The following is a 26,311-nucleotide window of genomic DNA, read 5'->3' as shown; positions in this document are numbered from 1 at the left end:
CCCCGTAGGCCAAGTTGGACTTAAACTCAGAGTCACCTGCCTCTGCCGACTGAACGGTGTGATTGAAGGCCCTGCCACCACACCTGCTGAGTTTCAGTTGCTTTATATTTTAGATGAAGTAGAGACTTAATCACAAAACAAATCAGTCAATAAGTAAACCCTGAGTAAACTTTTATGTATCTTATGTCACCACCAAAGCAGGAAACATGGAAGGTAGATGGACAGACTGACTACTAAAACTTGTTGCTGAGGATCAAACTGAGGAGGCAGGGATGGCAGACAAGCACTTGATCACTGAGCTTCAGCTAGAAGAACTGGGGTCTTTACAAAGCCCACGCTAGCCTTGAGAATGCAGTCCTCTTACCTCAGCCTCCTGAATTCTGAGATTACAGGCATCCCATCATGCCCAGCTTTGAGCACTAAAATATTTTGTAAAGTGTAAGGGTTAGGGACTGAGTTCAGTGGTACAATCCTTGCCTGGCATGGCCAAGTCTTGGGTTCCATTCCCAGTGCCACAAAAATAACCACAAAATTGCAAAACATTTTATAAAGTTTAAAGGAAGATAGAGACCCTGTGACCTCCACTGCCTCTTGGTTATAGACCCAGCTTAGCTCCTTCCTGTGGATCCATTCAGCTCTCCCTTCTAGCCCACCCCATTCCTTTGTGTCAGCTGCAGATACCTAGAAACACTTTCTGCCTGGGATCCCCTGAGCACCCTGGGATGGGACTCAGGTAAGCCAGTTTTCACTCTCCTTCCCGATCTCTCACTTGAAGCCTGTAGCCTGCTCTCAGGGGCCCCTCCTCAGCCTATCTCCATTCCCTGAGGATTCCACCTCTTAGTAGGAACCCAGTCTAGCTATTTCCTGCTGATCCTCTCAGCTTTCCCTCCTAACTTAGCTCCATTCCTTTATCAGCTGCAGATAATAGAAACCCTTTCTACCATGGGCTGTTCTCACTGTCGTCCTTGTCCTCCTCTACGAGCTCTCCCTCTCACCCTCAGCCTGCAGCAGCCGGCTTTCAAGGGCCCCTACTCTCAGCCAACCTCCAATGCCTAACGACTCCAACTCTTGGTACAGACACAGGGCTCCCCTATCCCCTGCATCCTCGTCTCTGCAGACATCTTTGTTTTTCTGCAGCCTACCTGTAAGAGCCCCTCCTTTCACCACACCTCCAACTCCCTGGGAACCTTGCTTCTTAGAGCAGACAGGATGCCCTAGCTCCTTCCCACAGTTCCTCAGCCTTTTTGCTTGGCCCATCTCTGTTCCTCTCTGCCACCCATTGACCCACTGACCGGTAGAAGCACTCTACCAGAAAACCCACAGCCACACCACACTTTCCTAAAATCCAGAGAGGGAAACAGAAACCAAGATATCAACACCTAGAATCACTTCAATCATTACTTCAGATGCTTAGACACCAGCAGAGAAATACAAACATGGAGAGCCAAGACAAAATGCCTGCACCAAAACTCAGTAACTCTGCTACAGTAGGGCCTGGGAAAAACAATACAGCTGAAGTACAAGACACGGACTTCAATTATGAATATGTTCAAGGACCTTAAAGAGTATGTGAATAAGTCTTTTAATGATGTCTACAAAAACACAAAGAAATGGTGGGATGAAATAATGAACAGTTCAAGACATGAAAGTTGAAAGAGAATAATTAAAGAAAACCCTAATCTGAAAAACTGAAGTGAAAAATTTTGGAAGTCAAACAAAAACCTCAGAGAGAAGCCTCACCAACAGAGTGTGAGACATGGAGGAGAGAGTCATTCAGGCCCTGAGGACAAGGGATAAGAAATGTTATATAGAAAATATTAAATTTAAAACAAAAAACAAACCCTGACACAAAACAACCAGAAAATCAGGGGCACTAGGAAAAGAATAACCTACAAATAACGAGGAGAAAAAACCCAGGTCAAAGACACAGAAAATATTTTCAACAGAATCATAGAAAAAAATTTCCCAGTGCAAAGAAAGAAATGCCTATAAAGGTATTTATAGGTATTTACATACATGCATTTAAATGCCTACAAGAAGCATATAGAACAACAAATAAACAGGACCAGAACAATTCCACATGACACAGAATAATTAAAACACCAAATGTATAGAACAAAGGAAAAAAATAATAAAAACTACAAGGGAAAAAGATGCGAGAAAACCAAGTAAGGGCAGGCAAATTAGAATAACAGCTGACATAGCAGTGGAGACTCTTAAAGCTAGAAGAGTCTGAATGGATGTTCTATAGACTCTTAGAGACCACAGATGCCAGCCCGGATTACTATACCCAGCAAAGCTATCCATCACCATAGATGGAAAAAATAAGATATTCCACGATAAAACTGAATTTAAGCAGTATTTATTTACCAATTCAGTTCTATAGAAGGCACTAGAAAGAAAACTTCAGTCTGAAGAGGTTAACTACACACAAGAAAACAAGGAATAAATAATCCAAGAAAAAAAAACCCCACACCATAACAAATAAATAACAAGAATCAATAAACACTGCTCATGGATAACTCTTAATATCAATGGTCTCAATTCCCACCAAAAAGACACAAACAAACAGAAAGGATGGGAAAAGAGGATACAGCCTTCTGATGTATCCAAGAAGTATACCATACCATTAAGGATAGATATCACTTTAGAATCAAAGGATGGTAAAAGATATTCTAAGGAAACGGACTAAAGTGGCATACACTCCCAGCACTTGGGAGGCAGAGGCAGGTGGATCTCTGAGTTCAAGGCCAGCCTGGTCTACAAAGTGAGTTCCAGGACAGCCAGAGCTATACAGAGAAACCCTGTTTCAACACCCCCCCCCCCAAAAAAAAAGAAAACGAAATAAAAAAGAAAGCAGGTGAAGCCATTTTAGTATCTGACAAAAGATATTTCAAACTAAAACTAATCAGAAGAGAGGGGAAGGACCCTAAAAACTCAAAGGGAAAACCCACAAGAGGATAGTGGAATCATAAACATTTATGCACCAAACCCAAAGTACAGAACTAAGCCAGGTAATCTCAAAGGATCAAACACAAATGGCTGAGAAACACTTAAAAAAAATCAACATCCTTAGCCATCAGGGAATTGAAAATATTGAGATTCTATCTTATACCACCATTCAGAAGGCCAAGATCAAGAAAACAAATGATAGCTCATGTTGTCAAGGATGTGTGTGGTCATTGAAGGTGGGAGTGCAAACTTGCACAGCCACCATGAAAATCGGGGTGGCAGTTCCTCAGGAAGCTGGGAATGGCTCTAGCTCAAGATTGCTACTACTCTTGGGCATGTACCTAGACGACTCTACATCCTATTCAGATACATTGCTCATCTGTGTTCACTGCTGTTCTGCTCCTAATTGCCACAAATCGGGAACAGTGGAGATGTCCATTAACCGATGACTGGATAATGAAAATGTAGTGCACTCACACAACGGAATATTATTGAGATGTTAAAAAATGAAATTATGATAGCTGCAGGTAAATGAGTAGAACTAAAAAAATCATCTTGGGTGAGGTAACCTAGATCCCAATGACAAATATTGTATGTTATCTCTTATATGTGGATACTAGTTTTTAAGCATTTGATACTACAGTCTATATAACCACCGAGGCTAGAGTAAGGGGCTAAGGAAAGTATCTCTGAATGGAAATATGGGGAGGGACAACTAACACTAAGGGTCATTTGAGGGTCACATGGAAACCTACTACTGTAGAAGTTTCCTAAGATAGAAACATGTGCAAGAAATATAAATGGAGCCAACAATGTCCCAGAGCTAGCCATCTTCTGCCATTGAGTGAAATCTCCAGTGCCAGGAATGGGTTACATCTAGTTGAGTCGTTGGCCAAAGCATCTCCATGGAAACCCCCAAACATCTCAGTCCATTACTAAGGTCATTCTCCATAAAGTGATGGTAAGGCCAATTACTGAAAACAGCATTTACATATCTCACTGAACATGGAGAAGACAAGGAGGTGCCTCACTAGAGGCCTCACCCCTTCTTCTGATTAGTGTTCATGATACTGGACGGTACTCTGCATGCTGTCAGCTGAGAAAAGGTAACCATCAACACAGCCACAAACCCTGTGGTCTACAAAGGTGGACTACTTGAAAGATATGCCGGCATAACAGTGGCACAGACACTGAGGGAGTCACCCACCACGTTGATTGGATTTAAGGCCTACTCCACAAGAAGGAACCCATGCCTGACACGGCCCAAACCCAAGACAGGATATATCGCAGGCCTAACAGAAAACCAAATAGTGTTCTGCTAAAGGAACATAACAATGACTCCTAATGAGATCCTGCTAGTCCCATAGATCTTGCTCAGCCATCAGAGAACCTTCTTGCAGTACATGGAGACTAACACAGATACCCACAACTGGACAATATGGGGAAACAGAGATTTTGGAATACTCAGTCCTAAGTGGGAGGTCTTTATCAAACCCTCCTTTCAGGGCCCAGGGAGCTATGTAGAAGAGAAGACAGAAAGATTGTTAAGAGCCAAAGGGGATGGATGACTCCAAACACACACAAAACAACGACTCCAAATGACTCCTCCACGCCCAACAGGACTGATGCATGTATGAATTCACAGTGACCATGGCAGCATGGGCACAGCATTGTAATGGGGTCATGTGACAAAGAATGACTATGACTGAGCAGCCTCAGGCAAGAGGGTGATCTGGGAAAGCTTCTCTGAGGAAGTGCCACTGCTCAGATCTGAATGAGAAGAAGAGCATTTTGGGGAGGAGATCAGCTCGCATACTTTATTAGAATGAGAACAGCGGGTGAGGGACATGCTCTTGAGGGAAGTGACACAAGATGCTATGTAAGCCTTCAGCACTGGGTGACCTTTCTTTGTTTTCTGGGTATAGACGTGACTTCTGCCATCTCCTAGGAGAACTCAAGATCCCTGGGAGCTGACTTTGTTTTGTTCTCCTGTTCCTGAGGTGGAAACAGTGCCCATAATAGATGCTCAGGAAGTACCTGTTACATGGATATCGATAAATCATTTGAGTCTGGTGCCTTAGACCATGCCCATCCTGACCCCTAAGGATAAATCAGTTAAATGTGGAATGGTTTCAGAGGAAAATAAAGATGAGTCTTAACACCAGCTTACCTTTCTTGTCTTTGTCTCCCTGTGGTTCTGGGTCTGCCTGTTCACCATTCTCTTGACTGTGACTGGCAGCAGCTGCCTGATTATTCTCTGGCCCCGAGGGGCTCTGGCTGGTCCCTTCTTCAGTGGGAGCAGCAGCAGCAGCAGCAGCACTGGCTGTCTCCCCCTCTCCTTTCTCCTCAGTCTCATCATCTTCTGAAGGGGCCAAGAAGTGAAGCTTCAGGCCAGTGAAGTTGGAGAGCAGCAAGAACAGTGCCTCTGAGCGAAGCAGGTCCATGCACTCCTTCAGTATAGCAGGGAGATTATTTTCTTCTGCTTTCTCATAAAATCTGCAAGCAGCAATGGCAAGCTCCTTAGTTCCTACATGTTATAGTGCCATGCAATCAGAGCTGGTCATTAGCTTTGAATCCTTCTCCCTAAATGATGGCACGACTTATGAGAACAGTCAGTCTCTGCTAAGACCTATGTCCTGGGGAACTAAATGTTAAGGCAAGAGTCCCACAGGGGATGAGCTATGCAGATGAAAGGGAGATGCTAACTCACGATGGAACCACCTGCGACGGTGACCTCTACCTTTTGTTTGGGGGTCCGTGGCTTTTCCATTCCACATCTCCTTTCTCTAAGGCTTCACAGACCTTTGCAAATTTCTCAGGCTGGAAAATAAGCAGATAAAGAAGTTAGCAAATCCTTCTGCAACCCCTCACTATCCAGCAGGAGAAGCAGCTCTGTAGAATATCAGCCGGCTGACTCCTAAGAGGACCATTTGAGTATTTCCTCTTTCACACAAGATTTCTGTGGCAGCTGTACCTAAAAGAGCCAAGTGTCGTTGGGCTATTCCCATAAAGTGCTTATAAATTTATTATTAAAGACTTTTATTTGCACATATGGGTGTGATGTGTGTGAATGTGTGCACATGAATACATGCACCCATACGTGTGTGGGGATAAGCCAGAGAAGTATCTCTTCCACTGGTCCCTCACTGAACCTGGAGCTCGTAGTTCCCAGACCCTCTCCCCACTAGGTTGGTAGCCAGCAACTCCACCCTCTCATCTCTACAAACACATGCTCACATGGGTGCTAGGGATCTGAGCTTAGGCCCTCATGTTTATGAAACAGATGGTCTTACCCACTGACCCTTTCCCCAGCTTTTAGTGGTTGGACGGCTTATGTTAAATTGATAAGCACTAAATTTCAAATTCCTAGTGACACCAACTCCTCTTGGATTCTTAGGATGTCATGAGGAAAAGTTAAACTGCATTAGCTAGCATCACTAAAATGGACATCTCTGCACAACAATATAGACTCTCTTGGTCCCACTTCTCCCCTCATTTAAGAAGCTTTCAAATTTAGAATAGTCAAATATAATGTAAGAAACTGGTTTTCTATTAAAATATATCTATAAGAGGCTTTACTTAAAACACTATTATGTGTCTATGGGTGCTTTGCCTGAATGTTTATGTATCTTTGCATTGCCCATGAGGGCTAGAAGAGGCACTGGGTTCCCTGGAAATGGAGTTACAGATAGTTGTTAGCTGCAATTATTTCTGTAACAAGATAATGCTCCTCAAATTCTGTACCATTCAATGTTAGCTGTGAAATTCTGACAGAGTCAGTTTATAGAACCCCTCCTCCTTTTTCATGGAGGAAGAGCTCTTGGGAATGTGTATCCGTGTATCCACCGTGGTCATGAAGTGCTCTGTCAGTATGTGCCATCTCACGTAGTTCTCATAACTCAGCAAGAAAGGCAAGGTGGGTATCATCCCATTGTGACCAGTAACACAACAGCTACCTAGTGAGACTGATTTGCTCAGGTTAGGGAAACTTGAGCCAGGACATGATTTCTGACTTCAGCTCTCTTTCTACTCAAGTTGCCTCATGATGGTCAAACATTCAGTATTAGATCAACTCTAAGTAGCTATCTATCTATTAAAAATTAGTAAGTACCACACTAACCAAATAAATAGAAAAAAACCAAACTAGGTGCCAAGTCCTATTAGGACAGAAATACATATATGCACGAATGTACACTAAGCAATATAGTCCTGGACAGGAGAGATGGTTCAGTGGTTACAGTGTTTTTTCCAGAGAACCCCCACCTGGAACTGATTCAGTGCCAGGGGATCTGATGCCCTCTTCTGGCATTTAAGCACCCACATGCATGTGTGCATACATTCATGTTTTTATTTAAAAACAAAAGATAAACCTTTAAAAAAGGGTCCATAGAATTCTGGGGATATCATGCATATGCCCAACAGCAATGATTATTATTATAATTTGTGCATTTTACTTGAAGAGAATTACATAAACATCTGAACTAAGAAGAAAGATAAATCTTGGTGCAGTCAATTTTACCAAGATTAAATGTCAAATAACACATATAAACCAGGGTATGGTGGCCTACCTTAAGAAACTCCTTTAGGAGAATTTCAGACCTTTCCTCAAATTCTTCTTGAATCTGCATTTGATACTCCATTTCCAGGTAAGCAGGGTTGATCCACTCATATAAAATTTCATGCTTACAAGAGAAGCAGCAGATACAGGAGATCGATTAATCTCTATAGCTAGTTCATATTCCTCACTTCTTATGTTTCTCCTATCAAACAAAAAGCACTGGGAAACTATGCCAAAAACATTATCAGAATCTAAGAAAAGTGAATGTTCCAAGTCTAGTTCCAGCACTGGCAAAACCCAATTTTAAGATCAGAAAAACAGGCTGGATATATAGTTCATTGAAACAATATTTGGTTAACATATGCAAGGCCCTTCCTTGGTTGATGTTAGTGCTACAAAATACATATCAGCTCTTATGGTCCTCCCAAGTGCAGTCAGAAAAACAACTGATATGCTATAGTACACAAGATAAGAATTCCAATAATTGATGCTTACATCTTGTGGGATGTGAGGGTGTCGAGGGATTGGGGGCTCAAGGTAAGCAGGAGGCCTGGTTAACGAAGGGCCATGAAACCAGCCACTTATAGACAAACGTGATGTTTCTTCAGACAGGACTTCAGACACCTGCAAGAGCAAGACCATCGGCACATCAACACAAAGGAGGACAAGTGAAGACACTAGTCAGGGCACTTTAGCTTGAGTCTGCCAGGCTGGGTATGCAAATGGCATGGTGAGACAGTGAGTCCAATGGGAGGAGACACAGACGTGGGTGATCAGAGAGCCAGACCCTTGATCCCTAGTGCACTGACGGTTTGTCTTACGGCCTTTACCTGGTGAAAGGATACTGGAGACACTTCAAAGAAAACCAGTTTGTTCCAGGAAGGGATAAGAGACTTGACAATCTGCTTTGGCTGCAAGTGTTCTGCATCAGGAGAGAAGACACCCATGAATAGGGCCCAGCATCATTGACGCTTTCAGGCTGGCTCATCCAGCTCTTGGAATTCTCAAATACTGCCTCCTACCTGTCACTCAAGCTTGCTCATTCAGCTAGGTGACAGGAGCTTCTACCACACTGTCCATCTATTATTGTTGAGAGCTGGATTAGGTTCTCTGTAGTGAGTCCCCCCTCAAAGGATCTGGCTTCTTGTCAAACAGACTGCTGTTAGCAGACTCATAGGCACAGGTAGCTTGATATGCTTTTTACTCTTCTGTGGTCAGTACACAGAAGCGGGGCCCACTTCTCATCTGAATCAGCTTCGTCTCTGGAGAACTAACTGGAAATGTAACTTTGAGAGGTGGTTGTCAGACTCATATTGATTCTACCCATGGTAGCCACTGTGCCAAAACCATGGTTTCTCTCTCATTTGACACATTGTATGGCAGAGTGATTGTCCTGAAGCAAGCATTTGGAATTCAGGAGTAGCTACCTGGAGGTGGTAAACTTGCATCTTACCATCAGTGTCATAAAGGTCCAGGGTGCCTCCCAAGTCCCTGTCCCAAGAAGGAACCAGGTACAGAATGAAGGCGATCCGGCGCCCCTCCAGTTCATCGTCATGGCAGAGCAGAGCATCTGCAAGCACATAGAGCATAACTTAGATCTCTGCACATGCAGCAGCTGTTATCTGCTTCTGGATTCAGTCAGTCCTGACATACATCTGCAGTGTCAACTCCAGCTTGAACTGTCCTGCGGTTTTAAAATGACACTTCTCTTTTGTAAATGCATCAATAAAACTCAGATAATATAGAAAGCTTGAAACACAACAAATACAGACAGGTCTACAAACACTATTTTCCCACATATTTTTGCAGTATTTTCTCCTTGTATATGTATTTACTTAAAGAAATGTTAATGCTATAGTGGTGGGTTGTGGGCTGAGTTTTTCAAAATTACAAAGCGAGCGTCTTTCCATATCAATATACATCCCTGACATCACTTCAAATAGCTATAGTTACTGTTCTATGTAGACATAATATGTACCTTCTCCTTAATTGCATCTCTATTTGTTATTAAATTGTTTGTATTTCTTGGCTATTCCAAAGCCTGCCTTAATGAATCTTACTGTTCATAGGTATACACATTCCTTTGTTTTGTTTTTAAAATTTAAACATTTATTTATTGTGACAACGTAGGACAACTTATGTGGTCCTCCCCTTCCACCACATAGGTCTCCAGAATGTAACTCAGACTGTCAGATTTAGCGGCAAGTGCTTTTAACCCACAGAGCCAAGCCACTTCATGGCAACTTACATTGCAGTAATATAGCAATATAAAAATTACCATGTGAAAATAACTGAACCAAGGCTGCAGAGATGGCTCAGTGGTTAAGAGCACTGACTACTCTTCCAGAGGTCCTGAGTTCAATTTCCAGCAACCACATGGTGGCTCACAACCATCTGTAATGGGGTCTGGTGCCCTCCTCTTCTGGTGTGTCTGAAGAGAGCAATGGTGGTGTACTCATATGCATAAAATAAATAAATAAATCTTAAAAAAGAAATAACTGAACCAAAGTTTGGTGAAAAACATGATAGTTACATAGTCTTAAAGCAGCATGTCCAAGGTTCTTGGTTTGTCTCCCATGATTCTTACAGTCAGGTCTGGTAGCAAAGCCTTATAATCCTAGCTACTGCAAAGGTTGAGCAAGAGAATCAAGTTTAAGGCCAATCTGGGCTACAGTGTGGGTTCAAAGGCAACCTACACAGCTTAGATGTCAATGAGAGAGAGAGAAAGAGACAGGGGAAGGGAGGAGTGGGAAAAGGAGAGGGAGATGAGGGGAGAGGGGAGAGGGAGATGAGGGGAGAGGGGAGAGGGGAGAGGGGAGAGGGGAGAGGGGAGAGGGGAGAGGGGAGAGGGGAGAGGGGAGAGGGGAGAGGGGAGAGGGGAGAGGGGAGAGGGGAGAGGGGAGAGGGGAGAGGGGAGAGAAGGACTGAGGATACAGTTGGGAGGTAAGCATCTGCTTAACAAGTTGAGACCCTTGGTTCAATCCCAGCAGCAAAACAAACAGCAAAAGCATCTGTCACAAGTGTGGCAATCTGAGTCCTCCAAGGTCACATCACTAAGGATATTGACACAGAGTCACTCTGAACTATCCAGCAGGATTCATAAAAAAAACCTCAGCATTAGCTATGGCATTCCTTCCAAATGCACGTCTCAAGGAGAATCATCCAATCCTAAGGAAACACCAGATGACTCTAGACTGAAGGAGTTGGTAAGATATAACTATCTGTCTATCAGTCTTTAGAAGCATCAAGGTCCAGGAAGTCCAGGAGAGACCAGGAGGCTACTCTAGACTACAGGAGGCTCAGCAGACAGGAAGAGCAGATGTAGTATGCCATCCTCAACTAGATCCTTTTGCCTCAAGGACCAAACGTTACCAAGTGAACGAGGCCTACGAATCAGATGGGAACAACACGGGCCTGTCAAGTTTCTGATTCCAAAGTTCATTACTGTCATTGAGGACTGACTGCAGTGTTCAGGCCAATGGAATCTCAGGACTGCTACTGCCTTTCAAATAAAACAGGAAAACAAATTATTTATGCTATGCCTGACTCTTCTATTTCAGTTTGAAATTACTTCAAATTAAAAAAAAAAAAAAAAAAAAAAAAAAAAGCTGGATGTGACTCAAGAGGCAGATGACCTCTGTTAGACTGAGGACAGCCTGAATTACAAAGAGTCCCTGTTTCAAAGAAAATAAAACAATACATAAGAAAAAGTACTAAAGATGCATAATGGTTTTCCACATGCATTACCCAGCTTATCTCCAAAACGCTTTACCAATTTAGACTTCCCCAAGACCTGAATCTTACTAAAGACAAAACTAAATAACCTTTCCTTCCATATAAAAAGGCACACATATTCCAGTGCATATTTCTGAGCTCTGAAATGGAATTGGAAGGCAAAAGAAAGCTCTGCAGAGGGAAGGCAGGTGACAGGACTATTATTATGTGTTCATGTCCTATATCCACTCACTAAATTCAAAATAAGATAAGGGAAACCAGCATTAAAGGAGATGGGAACTTTTAGAAGTCTTAGAACAGAATTTATAGCATCATCTTTTGAGTTTTACATTACTGTGTCCAAGTTGGTATGAGAATTTTTCTGCAAATATGTTCAATAGCTCTCATACACCCATAGAGAACCATTACCTTACCCTTTGTGGTGTGACAGCTATTTCTGTGCATGAGCTGAGTCCTTACGAGGAAGACCCTGAAGCTACCTGGTACCCTGATGCTACCTTCCCATCATGGTGAAGTTAATGCCTCAGCATCTTTAGACAGCAGGGCTTTAGCTTCCTTACCAGTGAACTCGTACTTAGCACAGGACATGTCAATGGTTGGTTCTAGGTCAATGCTGGAAACCTCAGAAAGCCAGGCCCGAAAATCTTCAAACATGAGTTTCCTAGAGGTGTGAACAAAAGACAGCTTGTTAGGGTACAGCATGGCCTCAGTCTGCAGCAGTGCTATTCCTATATATACTCTCTGAAGGCCACATTTAATTCCAGAGCCCTGTCCTCAGGTTTCACTCAGGAGACTCTGAGAGATGCTCCATTTCTCTTTAAACCTGCACAGTGTCAAGTTCCCAGAGAAACAGTGTAACTTGCAGCTACCACAGTGAGCTTGCCCAGAGTCTTCCCAGGAATTTCATTGTCCAGCAGTTTGCCTTCATATGGGATGTCCTCCACACCAGCACTTTGGGCCTTGTTTTTAAGTCCCTATGTCATTACACTTTTTAAGTGTAATTTAAGTCACTATATCATTACAAATCACCCACTGTCAGAAAGTCTTTTCAGCAGTAAATGGGAAAACTCAATTGCTATTTTTACACGTTTTGCTTCTGACATCAAATATATGGGTTTTTCTGCTGATACCCACCTATTTTTGGAAACAATCAGTTCAATTCTTACACTATCTACAGGATTAATAGGTCAGACTCACAGGATTGTTCCCATCCTCAAACCCAATCAGAAGACCAGCTCAGGAGTTGTGCTGGCTGGGTATAAATAGGAGGCCCCTGCAACACCCTCCTCAAGATGGATCCTTTGTTAGGTAATTTTTACTTATTGTATTTCTAGTTTTATATATATATATATATATATATATATATATATATATATATATATCAATTCAAAGGTTGGAGAGATGGCTCAGTGATTAACAGCACTCCCTGCTCTTGCAGAGAACCTGGGTTTAGTTCTCAGCACCCACACCAGGAAGCTCACAACATCTGAAACTTCAGTTCCAAGGGATTCAATGTTCTCTGCTCTCCAGGGGCATCCACACACACATGAACCCAACTAAGGCAAGGACACATAAACAAAAGAAATACTTAAAAAAAAAAAAAAAAGACACTCAACTTAGGAACAGGCAAATATGAAAGATTCACAGCATCAAGTATGGGGGAAGAGGGACAGAGCTTCTCTCCCATCTCCTCAGCATCCATGACTTCCGGATGCTTTGCTACACAGCTGTAATTGATCGAATAAACCACTAGCCACCGATGATGGAGCCAGCCAACCACGAGCCCCTCTTCTCTTTGAAACAAGATCTTAATGCTTTGTAGCTCAGTCTTGGTCTACAGTGTAGTATGTAGCTTAGGCTAGACCCAAACTTGTGGCAGTCCTCCAACCTCACCTGAACACACTCCTTGTTTTTGCTGGAGGTAGACCAGTTAGGGCTGAGAGCTGTAAGACTCTTAGTTATCTTCTTGGCAGTTGTCCCTCCTTCCCCAGACTTTGGGGACTGTCCATTGCCTTTAGCTCTGGTATGTTAGAAAGGGTTTTTTCCTTACACAAGATTCTCCATTTGCCTTTATTAATCTCAACACTTACATTCTAAGGTTTAGGAGCTTGCTGCCAGGAATCAAAAGATCAAATATGCATTTCCTGTTATAAATCTCAGTATCATAAGCAGTAATACTAATGCAGTGATGTGCCCTTGAAATTAGGATTTTTTTTTTTAATTATATTAAATGCAGGTTTATTGGGAAGCTTCTCTCAGACCAGTTCACTGGCCCCAGGGATCGAGGTCAGGGAAGTCACTGTGGACTGTGGGAAGGGGAGGGGGAAGAGAAAGAGAAAGCATGCTCTCAGAGAAAAAGATAGAAGGAAAGGAGGATTTTCTTTTTGAGCTGTCTTTTTTTTTTTTTTTTTTAAATAATTCTAGTTTCAGTTAAATCTGCATGTGTACCTTTCCTGGCTTTTAATTGTGCCCTTCGTCATTAGCCCGAGACACCGGTCATCTCTGACTGAGCATGAGATGAAATGTGCTAGAGTAAAATTGTTTCCTCTTTAGGAGGAAAATCTAAATTAGTATGAAATATGAGTTACAGCTGACACATAAGCAATACTTCTAGATAGAAAGAAATAACCTGCACAGGTTGCTATCATATATGGGAGTGTCTCAGAGAAAAAAGAAAAAACAAACCAACCTTCCAGATGTGTGAAAAACAGCTGTTGCAAAGCAGGAGCTCATCACAGAAAAAAAATCCCAAGGAAGTAAAAAGAAACTTTCTTTTAATTGGTATACAGGTATAGAAGTTTACATCTGTAGCAGTTCTTTTCTATTGAAAACAGTGTATTTCAATGCATCTGAGCTGTCTTTCATGGTAGTAACTATTATACATCTCTAAGTGGAGAAAAGGTTGCTAACTAAAATAGAATAAAATAGCAATTAATCCAAAATACTAGCTAGATCTTAGAGATTAAAAAAAATCATTGACTTCACAAAGTAAAGTGACTATATTATGTTTATTAAAATGCATTCATATATTAGTGGTTGCATAGTTTCTTGTATGAACTCTCTGAGCATTTCTTTCTCTTGTCATGATCTTAGAACTACTCTATAAAATATGCATACTTGCGGGAATAGAGAGCGGCAGCTCTGCCTAAGAGAACCAGCTGATTTTGCAGAGAACCTGGGTTCAGTTCCCAGAACCCACATGGCAGATCACAACCATGTGGAAATCCAGTTCCACGGGTTCCCAAATCATCTTCTGATGTCCACGGGCACCGCACACACATGGTGCATATGCATCTACGCAGGCAAAACACTCATGAGCCTAATAATTTTTTTTTAAATACATACTTTTAAGGGTTTGGACAGACCATCTTCTAAAGTACTGTGGCAGCATGAGAATGTATCTACCTGTCAACACTGGAGTTTAATTTTCAGGACTGTCCAGCTTCATGAGCAGAAACTGCTATTCCACTGTTACTTTATTTCCTCCGTAACTAAGAAAGCCAAACATTTTATTATTAAGAATTTGGAGTCAGGCATGGTGACTCATATTTGCAATCAGCACTTGGTAATCTGAGGCAGGAGGACTTCTATGACTTTTAGGCCAGCCTGAGCTACATACATAGACAATGCTAGACCAGCCTAAGATCCTGTCTGGAATGAAGGGGGGGAAAAAAGGGAGGGAGGGCTAGAGGGAGGGGAAAAGGGAGGGTGATCAACAATCCAAGGCTTAAACTTGTATCTTAGCTTCCTCAATTCTTGTTTGGTTGTTTTAAAGAAGTTATCTAGTTTCTTAGGGTTTGTTACCTCCTTTACCAAACACAATAATGTCAACAAAGACTTTATGATCTAATATTTAAAACTCAGTGCTGTGCCTAGCACACATTTGGCACCCAACAAATGTAATTACTTGCTTACCTTAAAGCTGAGATATGAGGCTCTTTGCTCTTCTTCAAATCATCAGACTTGATCATGAAGGAGGAAAGAAAGATTTCCTTGTTAAAACATGCAATGAAGAACAGTAAGGGCTCTGACAGTAGAACTCTGTGGTTAAGAGCCTAGTCTCTGAAGAGAACTACCTGGTCTGATGCGTGACCACTCCACCTTGCAGCTCTGACATGGGCAAGTGACTTATCATATTTGTACATCACTCAACCAACAAATAGCTAAGTGGTTTTTACAGAGAAGTTTAGGTTTGTTGAAGGAGACATAGAGGAAAGATAAAATGTGGTCTGTGAGCATAAAGGTGACACATGCGCAGGACAACTACAGGCAGAGAGGAAGTGGGAAAGGTCTGCAAAGATAAGGAGGGTACCCAGGCTAGACTTCAATGAGGAAGAGGCAAATGTATCCAAAATGCTGTAAAGAAACCAAGTGGCTGGGGGAAAGAAATGGGGAGCAGAGGGAGAAGAGGCTCAAAGGCCTAACGCAAGGCACTGTGTTGGCCTGGAGCCACTCTGTGTTCTTTGGCTGTCACCCAAAGAAATGAAGAGCCATCAGTTTTCAGGCAAAGAAGGAACATGAGGTAAAAATCTTTTTTTAAAAAACGATTTAGTCACTATGTATACAGTGTTCTGCCTACGCACCAGATGAGGGCACCAGATCCCATTACTAATGGTGATGAGCCACCCTGTAGTTGCTGAGACTTGAACTCAAGACCTCTGGGAAGAGCAACCAGTGTTAACTCTGAGTCACTTCTCCAGCCCCCATGAGATAAAAATCACAAGAGGAAATCCTCACTGTACAGATTCTACCATTTTAACCATGGGAAAGTATATAATTCTACAGGTCTGACAGTTCATGATTCGGGCAACCATGTTGCATAAGCCCAGAATTTAACACTACAAAAGGAAATCCTGTATCGATTAGGTAGTCAGGCTCCATCCTTTTCTACTACTAGCTTGTAACAAGCATCACCCTAGTTTTTGTTTCTATGGCTGATCTGCCTATTGTGGGCATTTAAAAGAAATCACATTACCGATTAACATTTTGAGTCTGGCTTCTTATGTTAACTAATTTATATTCATTAATAATAGTATGTGTATACATGCACTAGTATGTGTAATACTAATGTGTCATGGCTGTGCCACGGTCCCAGGACATCAGTGTTCAGCACCTTGTTGAGGTGAGGTGTCTTGTTTCTACTGTACTGCAGACTCCAGGCTAGCTGGCCCACAAGTTTCTTGCCTCCCACCTTACCAGAGGAGGCTGAGATTACAGATGCTTGCCACCACACCTAGCCTTTTTATGTGGGTTCTGAACTCAGGTTTGAACTCAGTGGCAAGTGCTCCTACCTGCTGAACCATCTCACTCGTCCCAGAGTCTGGCTTCTGTCATTTACCAAAATGTTTCTAAGGTTCATTCATGTTGCAGCTCTGACTTACTCTCCACTAGATTGGAACAGTGCATTTTGTTTACCCATTACTCAGTGGATACACATCTAGTTGCTTCTACTTTACAATTACTATAAACAGTACTTCTATGAACATTAATTTTCCAATTCTCTTGAATCCACTTACAGAAAGAAACATAATGGTGACAGTTACATAGGTGGGTGAAGCTAGGAGAGTGGCGAGTATGCCAATACAATAACTATGGTGAGAGAGACAGCTTGGATGGGATAAACTCTGTTGATGGTGGAAGTGTAGGAAGTGTTCTGGGATGCAGTGAAGGATGAGTCCTTGGTAGACAGGACGTGAGGAGTGAACTGGGAGTTAAGAATGGATTCATTTTTTCTTCTGGTCTGGGCCCGAGCACTGAGCAGATCCTGGGCGGCAGCTCTGCCTCCAATCTCAAAGAAACCAGAGGAAGCGGGGCTCCCAGGAGCTCTAACCTGGACAGTATCTTAGAATACACAGCCTTGGTGTATCTACTCATCAAGCAAGCTGAGCAGACCTGCTCGAACCTCTGATGTCCTGGAATTACAGCTGGATGCAGTGAAGACACAGTGTCAGAGGCTTATCAATTTACTCTTCCCCCTACCCCTCTTCTAATATCTTAACGCCCGTAATCAGCTTGAAGAAGTTAATGAAGAGTCAGCGCCCCTATTCCCTGGGCTTGGGGACTGAGGTAGTTAATATTGGGCTGTCTTTCTAGGGAAAAGTAGTGCTTTTGTTGGAACAGGGAGGATTTATTGCATAGCCATAACCTACTGGTAGAAATATGTATAATTGTTATTAAGATGAAGTTATAATTTCTTAAATGGTACAAAATTTACTTTGATTTCAAATTTAAGGTTTTCACTGGTATGGGCTTCTTATTGATATAAAAGTGAGATGAATATTGTTACTCTCATAGGCATTGTACCTGTATAACACATTTAGCAATACAAGGCTTAGACCCAGTTCTTTTTTAACTTTTTAAACTGATTTGAGATGGTTAGCCTGTGAGTTAAGGGCCTATAGCAAATTCATGGCTTTGAGTTTATTGTTAGGGTGTTTTCTATATTTTATTTATAAATAGCTGAGAGGAGTTAACAGACAACAGTCCAGATTGCCTTACATAAATAGTTGGTTTTCAAAACATCAGAAGTCCACAGAATTAATGTTACAAACATTTCTGTATTAATGTTCATTTTGATTAGAGACCTGTTTGCTCCTGTCAGCTTCCTGTCTTGGATTCTAAGAAGAAATTGAGCATCCTTGGAGTTACTCCAGTTGTGGTGAGACAGCCAGTAGGCAAGAATTGCCTCTTTCCATCTACAGACAAATTACTGTCCAAAAAAGGACACACTTGCGGAATAGTCGACTGATTATATCTGCCAAGACAGAGTAATCAGCCCTTAATAATTCTGCATCACTAGGTCTGCCAGATGATCCTGGGCCAGAAGGCTGAAGATTGGATGCTCCAATGTTTTGTAGTATAGGGACTGTCCAGGTGTTCAGCGGTCTCTATAAATTGGCTAAGTTTTAGAAGCTATGCTTTGTGCTTCCCATAATTTCAATTAACTCAGTCATTCTGGATTTCTGATGGGGTTGAAAACTTATAGTCTCATAGCCAATCCTAGCTATTTACTTTGAGAGAAAAGATTTGAGAGGATGGTCATTCATTCTAAAGCCAAGAAAAAAGCCAGGTTCAGAACTAAGTGTTTTAGTTGGGAGAGATGACAGAGGTTCTGTTTAGTCAACAAAATAATGGACTAGGTATTAGGTCTATCTTATACCTTACTGACACAAATTGGTATAGTTATGCTCTAATTGTATTTTGAGAGAAAAGTTTTATTTTAACAGGAAGAGTGATATGTAGGAGGAGCTAAGGTGGGAGGAGTAAGGAGAGAAAGAGGAGTAAGGAGAGGAGGAGGAGAAGAAGAGGAGGAGCTAGGTGATGGGGGGAACATGGAGGCGGATGTTCGAGTGTCTCCGACAGTCAAAGATAGTTGAGATATCTAGGTTGGGTACTGGGTTACACTTCTGATTGATATTGAGTATTACCAAACTTATAAAGCCTTTGATTAACATTTAAAAAATTGTATAAAAGCAAAAAGGAGAAGGGGGCATGGGATAGGAGTTTTCTAGGGAGGGGAAATGGGATGGCATCTGAAATGTAAATAAAATATCCAATAAAAAATAAATTAAAAAGAAAAAGAAAAAGAAAAAACTAAAAAAAAAAAAAGAATGGATTCATTTTGATCTTCGATCAAGAGCAACAACAGAATCAGTTGAAGGAGATTAGTTTAATGTTGGTCCTAACTCCGAGACTCCTATAAGACATCCAAGAAGGAACAGAAAGCTATGAGGCTCCACAGAAATCTGTGTTTGATCTTAGTTCAGAGATCGAACCCTTGAGTAGTTCTGGCATTAAGAAAGACTCTGTCGTTTGTGTGAAAACCTGCTGACTAGAGTTTGCTACCTGGGACTCACATAAAGGATGGAAGAAGAGGCGAGGCCCAGTTCCACAGAGTTGTTCTCTGACTGACCATCCCACCAAGCCTTCCCCCATAATATTAATTAAAATTTTTAAAAAATGGTGGTTATAGGGAGAAAACCCAGCAGAGAAAACTAAGAAAAAGTCCTTTACAATAAAGAAGAAAAATTACGTGAGTATGTGTAGTGGTTAGAATGAGAATGGAAGCCATAGGCTTATATATTTAAATGCTTGCTTCCCAATTGCTGGACTTCTGGGAAGGAACAGGAAGTGGACTCTTGTTGGAGATGTGTCACTGGGGGTGGGCTTTGACGTTAAAGCTCACGAGATTTCTAGTTACAGCTCTTTGCCTTGTGCTTGTTGTGTGAAGTGAATTCTCAGCTACTGCTCTAGAACCCTGCTTACCTGCCTGCTGCTATGCTTCCCACCATGATGGTTGGTCATGGTCTCTAACCCTCTGGATCTGTAAGTGCTCATAAAATGACTTCTTCTATAAGTTGCTTTGGCCATAGTGTCTCTTCACAGTAACAGAAAAAGAATAAAGTCAGTATGGTACCCCTGAAAGGAGAGGAGAAATGTGCAAATGCTTCTGAGAGATGGAGGATTACCTGCCTTTGTAGCATAGTGTGTATGTGTGAGTCTCATAAAAGGTCAGAGAATGCCAAGTGAAGGTAGTATTTATTTACGTGGAGGCCTGAGTGGCCTCAATAGGTATAGTTCCAGTGGAGCGGAAGTCAAAAGCATGATAGAGACCCATTCTCCAAACAATCAAACAAATCATACCAAATCAAACTAGCCTCAAAACAAGTGAGCAAACAAACAAAAACCAGAGTGGAAATAGAAGAGGAAGTTAGTTCAAGAGCTTTTAAAATTTCATTTAATTGAAAATCTTTTAATGAAAAAAAAATCCCACAGGTTTCTGTTATTGTTGTTACTTTAAAGGGATGATCCAGAAGTGAAGGAAAAATGTATGTAGCTTCCCTACCCATAAAACGGGAATAGTAGTACACTTCCTTCACAGGACTCTGATGAGAACTTAATGACTGAAACACGGGCTGTCATAAAGTATGCACTTAGTAATGCTTAAAATACATAGACTAGTACATAAATCCTAATGGCAGATGCCTTAGGGGTTTACTGCTGTGAACAGACACCATGACCAAGGCAACTCTTATAAGGACAACATTTAATTGGGGCTGGCTTACAGGTTCAGAGGTTCAGTCCATTATTATCAAGGTGGGAATGTGGCAGCATCCAGGCAGGCATGGTGCAGGAGGAACAGAGAGTCCTACATCTTCATCTGAAGGCTGCTAGGAGAAGACTGGCTTCCAGGCAGCTAGGATGAGTGTCTTAAAGCCCACACTTGCAGTACCACACCTACTCCAAAAAGTCCACACCTACTCCAACAGGGCCACTCTCTGGGCTGAGTATATACAAACCATCACACTCTACTCCCTGCCCCCATAGGCTTGTTCAAACATACGAGTCTATGGGGACCATACTTAAACACAGCATAATGTAAAATACATTTAGTCCAACTTTAAAAGTTCTCATAGTTTATAGCAGTCACAAAAATGTTAAAAGTCTAAAGTTCAAAGTCTCTTCTGAGATTCATCCAATCACTTAACTGTAATCCACAAAGCAAGACACACTCTCCATCTTCTTGTCTGACATCAAACTGGTCTTCATATTTTCAACTCCTTTTTCATCTCTGTTCACTGCAACAAACTTCTTTCTCCTGGGCTGGTTCCACTCCCTGTTAGCAGCTTTCCTCAGCAGATAGCCCACAGTTCTGGCATCTTGAACATCTTGGGGTCTCCAAGGCAGCTTTTTGTTTTAATGTCTGGGACCCACACATAATCTTCTGGGCTCCTCCAAAGGGCTGGCGTCACTTCTCCAGCTCTGCTCTCTGTAGCACTCTAAGCTCATTTTGATCCACTCCACTGTTGCTGTTGTTCTTGGTGATCATCCCATCGCACTGACATCTCCAGTACACTGGGGTCTTCTGCTGCAACTATGCTTCACCAATAGCCCCTCATAAGCTGTCTTCATGGTGCCAAGCCTCAACTCCTTTACATGACCTCTTCAGTCCTGGGCTGTCACCTGTAACTGAGGCTGCACCTTCACCAATGGCCTTCCATGGCCTCTCACAGTGCCAAGTCTCAGCTGCAATTCATGACCCCTTCATGCCTTCAAAACCTGTACCACCTGGGTGACTCTTACATATTACCAAGTACAGCTGCAGCACAAGGTACAACCTTGGCTATCTCTGGAACACGGTTTCTTGTGCTCTCAGAAAACACTTCCCAGAAGATTTCACCTCAGTGATGCTGGTCTCTTAATCACCACTGATTTCTTAGCTCCATCTAACCAGCATTAATTGTCCCAGTAGCCCCTTCCATTCTGGACTCTAAAGACAGAGCCACTTGTCAAAGCTGCTGAATTCTGCTGCTTACTGGGGCTGGAACATGGGCCCCTTGTTCTATTACATTATCACCAGCTGTCCTGGAACTTGCTCTGTAGACTGACTTTGAACTCAGAGATCTGCATGCCTGTCTCCTAAGCACTGGGATTAAAGGTGTGCTCTACCAAATCTGGATTTAAGTTTTTCTTCACCTAGAACCTGCTCTGTTCTAGGCTGGCCTTGAATTCAGAGATCTGCTTGTCTTTGCCTCCTGGGATTAAAAAGGCTTGTACTACCATGCCTGGACCTAAATTTAGCTGGGTGGGATCTTGCTCCAAGGTTACTACTCCCTTAATTCATTTTAATACCCCTGAACACAAGATGCAGCTTCATTTCACTTCCTGGTGCCCCATTAAAATTCGAACCATATATTTTATATTTTTCCTTTCTCAGATTGCTACACTTGTTTTTTTGTTTGGTTGGTTGGTTTTGTTTTTTGTTTTTTCTAGACAGGGTTTCTCTGTGTAGTCCTGGCTGTCCTGGACTCACTCTGTAGACCAGGCTGGCCTCGAACTCAGAAATCCACCTGTCTCTGCCTCCCAAGTGCTGGGATTAAAGGTGTGTGCCACCACCACCCGGCGCTACACTTGTTTAAAATGCTCTTCATGAGACTTTGGGTAACCAGAAAGCAAAGTCAATGATAGGTGTTTTTTGAGACCTCCCTTGTCAATGCAATTAATCTGAGTCTCTTCACCTTAGCCTCAGGCAGACCCTTCAGACAAGGGCAAAAAGAAGCCACATTCTTCACAAAAATATACCACAAAACCATCTCTAGGCCACATACTGAAATTCTTCACTGAAACCTCCTGGGCCAAGTTTGCACAATTCAAATTACTCTCAGTAACACAGTCTTCCATATTCCTAGTAGGATGGCTTAAGGCCCATTTAAAGCATTCCACTGCTTTCCAAATCCAAAGTCTCAAAATCCACATTCTTCCAAACAAAAGCATGGTCAGGCCTATCACAGCAATACCCCAGGTACCAATTTCTGCCTTAGTTAGGGTTTTACTGCTGTGAACAGACACCATGACCAAGGCAATTCTTATAAGGACAATTTAATTGGGGCTGGCTTACAGGTTCAGAGGTTCAGTCCATTATCATCAAGGCGGGAACATGGCAGCATCCAGGCAGGCATGGTGCAAGAGGAGCTGAGAGTTCTCCATCTCCACCTGAAGGCTGCTAGCAGAATACTGGCTTCCAGTATTCCTCCAGCTAGGAGAAGGGTCTTAAGGCCCACACCCACAGTGACACACCTCCTCCATAAAGGCCATACCAACTCCAACGGGGCTACTCCCCGGGGTTAAGCATATATAAACCATCACACATTAGATGGTTAGACTATGTCAGAGAGCCAATTATCTGCTAATTGAGAGCACATGAAAGGAAGAAGTATCCAGGTAAAGAGATCCCGACTAAAATCGAGCAAGGTAAAACCAAGTTACAATAGGTAATAGTTTTGTCTTTTTTGTTTACCACCCACAGCCATATATATATATATATTTTGGTTTTTGTTTTTTGCTCATTCTAACTTCATATTAACAAAATCCTTTCTTTTGTCAAACAACATCAAAGAAAAACCATTCTGGGGTTGAGGAGATAGCTCAGTCATTACAATGCTTGCCTGACCAGTACAAGGATTTAGGTTCAGTCCCCAGAACCCACAGAGAAGAAGCTGGGTGGCATGTTTCTTATAATCTCAGTGCTAGCTCATTGGTCAGCCTGCCTGGCCTACTTGATAATGACCTTCAGGCCAGTGAGAAACTCATTCAAAATAAAGGTGGATAGTGCCTGAGAAAAGGTACACATGTACATCCACATTGCTGAACACACACACACACACACACACACACACACACACACACACGCACCCTTTAATTTAGTAATTAGACATTGGTTAGGGTTGAAAAGTTGATATAATTATAACAGCAGATACCGTGGTTTTTCATTAACCCAATAAACATTACTTGGATAAAAGTTTGATTTTTATTAGAATTTCTGAGTGTCTCCTCATGTGAGTATTTAGGTTGGGTAACAATCACATGGACAACTGGAGTGTGGTAGGATCTGAGCAGATGATCAGTTATAGCTTAAAAGAATAAGATGTTAATGATTTTCTTATTCTAAATCAAAGGGAAAATACAAAGAAAGCAGAGATAATTCTTGGTCTGCTTCATCACTTTATTTTAATTTTATTTTATAGGTATGGGTGTTTTTTTTTTTTATATGTCTGTATTTCATACAGTGTCCCTGGAGGCCAGAAAGGTGTTGAATTCCCTGGGGTTGGAATTATAGATGGGTGGGGCAACCACGTAGGTGCTGTGACTAGAATGCAGGTCTCCTGAAAAAGCAGCCAGGGCAATTAACTGCTGAGCCATGTCTACAGCCCTGTTTTGAATTTTTCAACCCTAACAGCCTAGAGAGTTTATGAAAAAGTGATCCATGTGTTGAAGATGACTTCATACTGGGGAAACTAATGACTTGTACTTCTGTGCTAGACAGGGCTGTCTTCTAAGAGTAGATAAACAATATTTTGATTTCAAGATAGCCCCTTTAGCTAAATTATACTGTCCACCAAAAAACAAATGAAAAATTGGGGGTGAAGCAGTGGTAGAGTATGTGCTTAGTATACTCACAGTGTTGGGATCAAAACAGCACTCCTACTCTCCAAAGGAAAAACATAGTTCTCCCTTTCTACTAGATATATTGCAATGCAGAATACTTTAACTGCCATGTGTCAAGTCACAAAAGCAGAGACATGAACCCAAGAGTTTGAATGGCTATTCTATTCAAATAGAAGACTCTTCACCACGCCACTGCCCAAGTATACGTCATCCCTACTTACTAGTTTAAAGTATTTCTCCTTCATCTCTGTCACTATCATCTCTATTACTGTAGACGTTAGAGGCCAGAACTTGTCAAAATCTCCCTTACAACCATCACAGTAATTAATACATAGTTAACACTCATTAAGGTCATGTTAAAGGAATGTTCAACAATGCCAAGGTGAAAACGATTGATAGCAAACTTAATCCAGAACCTTGAGTCTTAATAAATAGATAAACTGTGGGGATGTGCATTGGGTGATTTTAGAGGTTCATGAACCCCCTGATGTTGGTGCTGGGAACTGATTGGGTCCTCTGGAAGAGCAGTAAGTGCTCTTAACCACTAAGCTATCTCTGCAGCCACCATTAGAGGATGACTTTATAGCTAAGGAATTTCTGAGGAGGAAGAGCCAATGAATGTAATGAGAATAAATACCTGCTGGAACTTATATAAATCATTGTACTTTTCATGGAAGTCCAGGCTCAAAAGTTCTTTCTGAAGTCCTTCCAGGAAGTCTTGGCCTTGAATGAAGTTTGGGATCACGCAGTGAAGAAAGGGATCCATGTCCAAGGTAATAGCTTCTGTTGGAAGGAAAACAGTACTCTAGGCTTTCCTCTCTTCTGTATGTTTGACCCCCAAGTAGCATAACAAAATACAAAGAGAGACCATCATGAAGTTCTGGAAGCCTAATAGTTAAAGTCTAAGATTCATGAGGAACTGTCCCTTGTATCATCCCTTTACTCATTCAAAGCTACTGTTCTCAGATACTGTGCTTCCGTGTTAGGCTTTAATGAGTGGAAGGGATAACACCAATGGAAGCCCCTGGTTATTATTTTAAGTTATTCAGTTTACTGATTTTTGCATCAAATGCATTTTAGATTCTTTTCTTTTTAAAGACTTATTTACTTATTTATGCACATGAGTACACTGTCACTCTCTACAGACACACCAGAAGAGGGCATCAGATCCTATTACAGATGTTGTGAGCCACCATGTGGTTACTGGGAATTGAACTCAGGACCTCTGGAAGCACAGTCAGTGCTCTTAGCCACTGAATCATCTCTCCAGCCCCACATTTTAAATATTTAGCTTATTCTCTCCAGAGCAAGTAAAACAATAGCAAATTACTCAAGAGTAGCAAAGCTGGCTGGCCATTTCTCTTTAATCAATCCTGCCCTTTCTTTCACCAAGTTTCTCGGGGTGGGGTGGGATGACTAAAATCAAGTGGTTTTTAACCTCTTCTAGTTGATTTCACTTCCACTAGATTATGAGTAACGACCAATCCTTACCTACTGGCCCAGTTGTGCAGTAAAAGCATTATTTCATTTACATTCTCTACAACTGAGGACTGGATAACACCGTCACTACACGCCTTTGCAACAGACAAGGAAACTGAAAAGTCCCTGAGCAGCCAGAGCCTGCATTTTATGTAATCATCTTCTGTCTGTATCCTGAGCACCCAGGGTTCCCTTTAAACAATCAAATGAAACAAACAAACAAACAACCAGCAAGTCTGGGAGAATTCAAGATGCATCCAGCCAGATTCACATTAAAGTGATAACTTGTAGCTATGCCTGGACTCAAGGTTCCTTTCAAGATATGTTCGTTTTGTGCGTCACTAAGGCCAATGACAAGCATGTGAAAACTGGTAAATTCAGGTGCTTGCTTCTCTGGCTTAACACCAGCGTGAGTTAGATGGTCATTTAACAGCGGAGAGTGACCCTCGCTAGCTATTTACCGGTTCTCGGGAAAACATTTATGAATGTATACAAGCATTAGTTTGTTAATCCCATCTTTCTGACCCTTAAGCAAAGTTATATGCATTACCCAATGACGTACAATCAGCAGAGAGATTCTATGAGTGACCTCTGATTCTAGAATTCAATACTCAGTCTATATGTCTCCACTTCCCCACACTG

The 26,311-nt window shown here is 41.9% G+C and overlaps 1 protein-coding gene across 2 annotated transcripts in view; it reads right to left on the bottom strand.

Annotated features, from left to right (window-relative positions):
- The window catches only part of Ogfod1 (2-oxoglutarate and iron dependent oxygenase domain containing 1), a 31,993-nt gene that overhangs the window by 5,235 nt on the left and 447 nt on the right, over positions 1–26,311 (bottom strand). Inside the window, exons 2-10 of one of the 2 annotated variants that reach the window (XM_034522470.2) lie at positions 24,828–24,973; positions 15,161–15,207; positions 11,806–11,906; positions 8,964–9,080; positions 8,341–8,432; positions 8,006–8,134; positions 7,521–7,634; positions 5,693–5,772; positions 5,123–5,448 (exon numbers count right to left, since the gene is read on the bottom strand). In XM_034522470.2, the coding sequence (XP_034378361.1) occupies positions 5,123–5,448; positions 5,693–5,772; positions 7,521–7,634; positions 8,006–8,134; positions 8,341–8,432; positions 8,964–9,080; positions 11,806–11,906; positions 15,161–15,207; positions 24,828–24,973 (1,152 nt within the window). Of the gene's footprint in view, positions 1–5,122; positions 5,449–5,692; positions 5,773–7,520; positions 7,635–8,005; positions 8,135–8,340; positions 8,433–8,963; positions 9,081–11,805; positions 11,907–15,160; positions 15,208–22,130; positions 22,503–24,827; positions 24,974–26,311 lie in introns of those variants that run through there. The other variant, XM_076915647.1, reaches the window with a different exon arrangement.

The sequence above is a fragment of the Arvicanthis niloticus genome, chromosome 18, assembly GCF_011762505.2.
Source record: "Arvicanthis niloticus isolate mArvNil1 chromosome 18, mArvNil1.pat.X, whole genome shotgun sequence".
Lineage (NCBI taxonomy): Eukaryota > Metazoa > Chordata > Mammalia > Rodentia > Muridae > Arvicanthis > Arvicanthis niloticus.
Note: the sequence above shows the minus strand (reverse complement) of the source record. Positions and strands in the feature narration are given on the sequence as shown.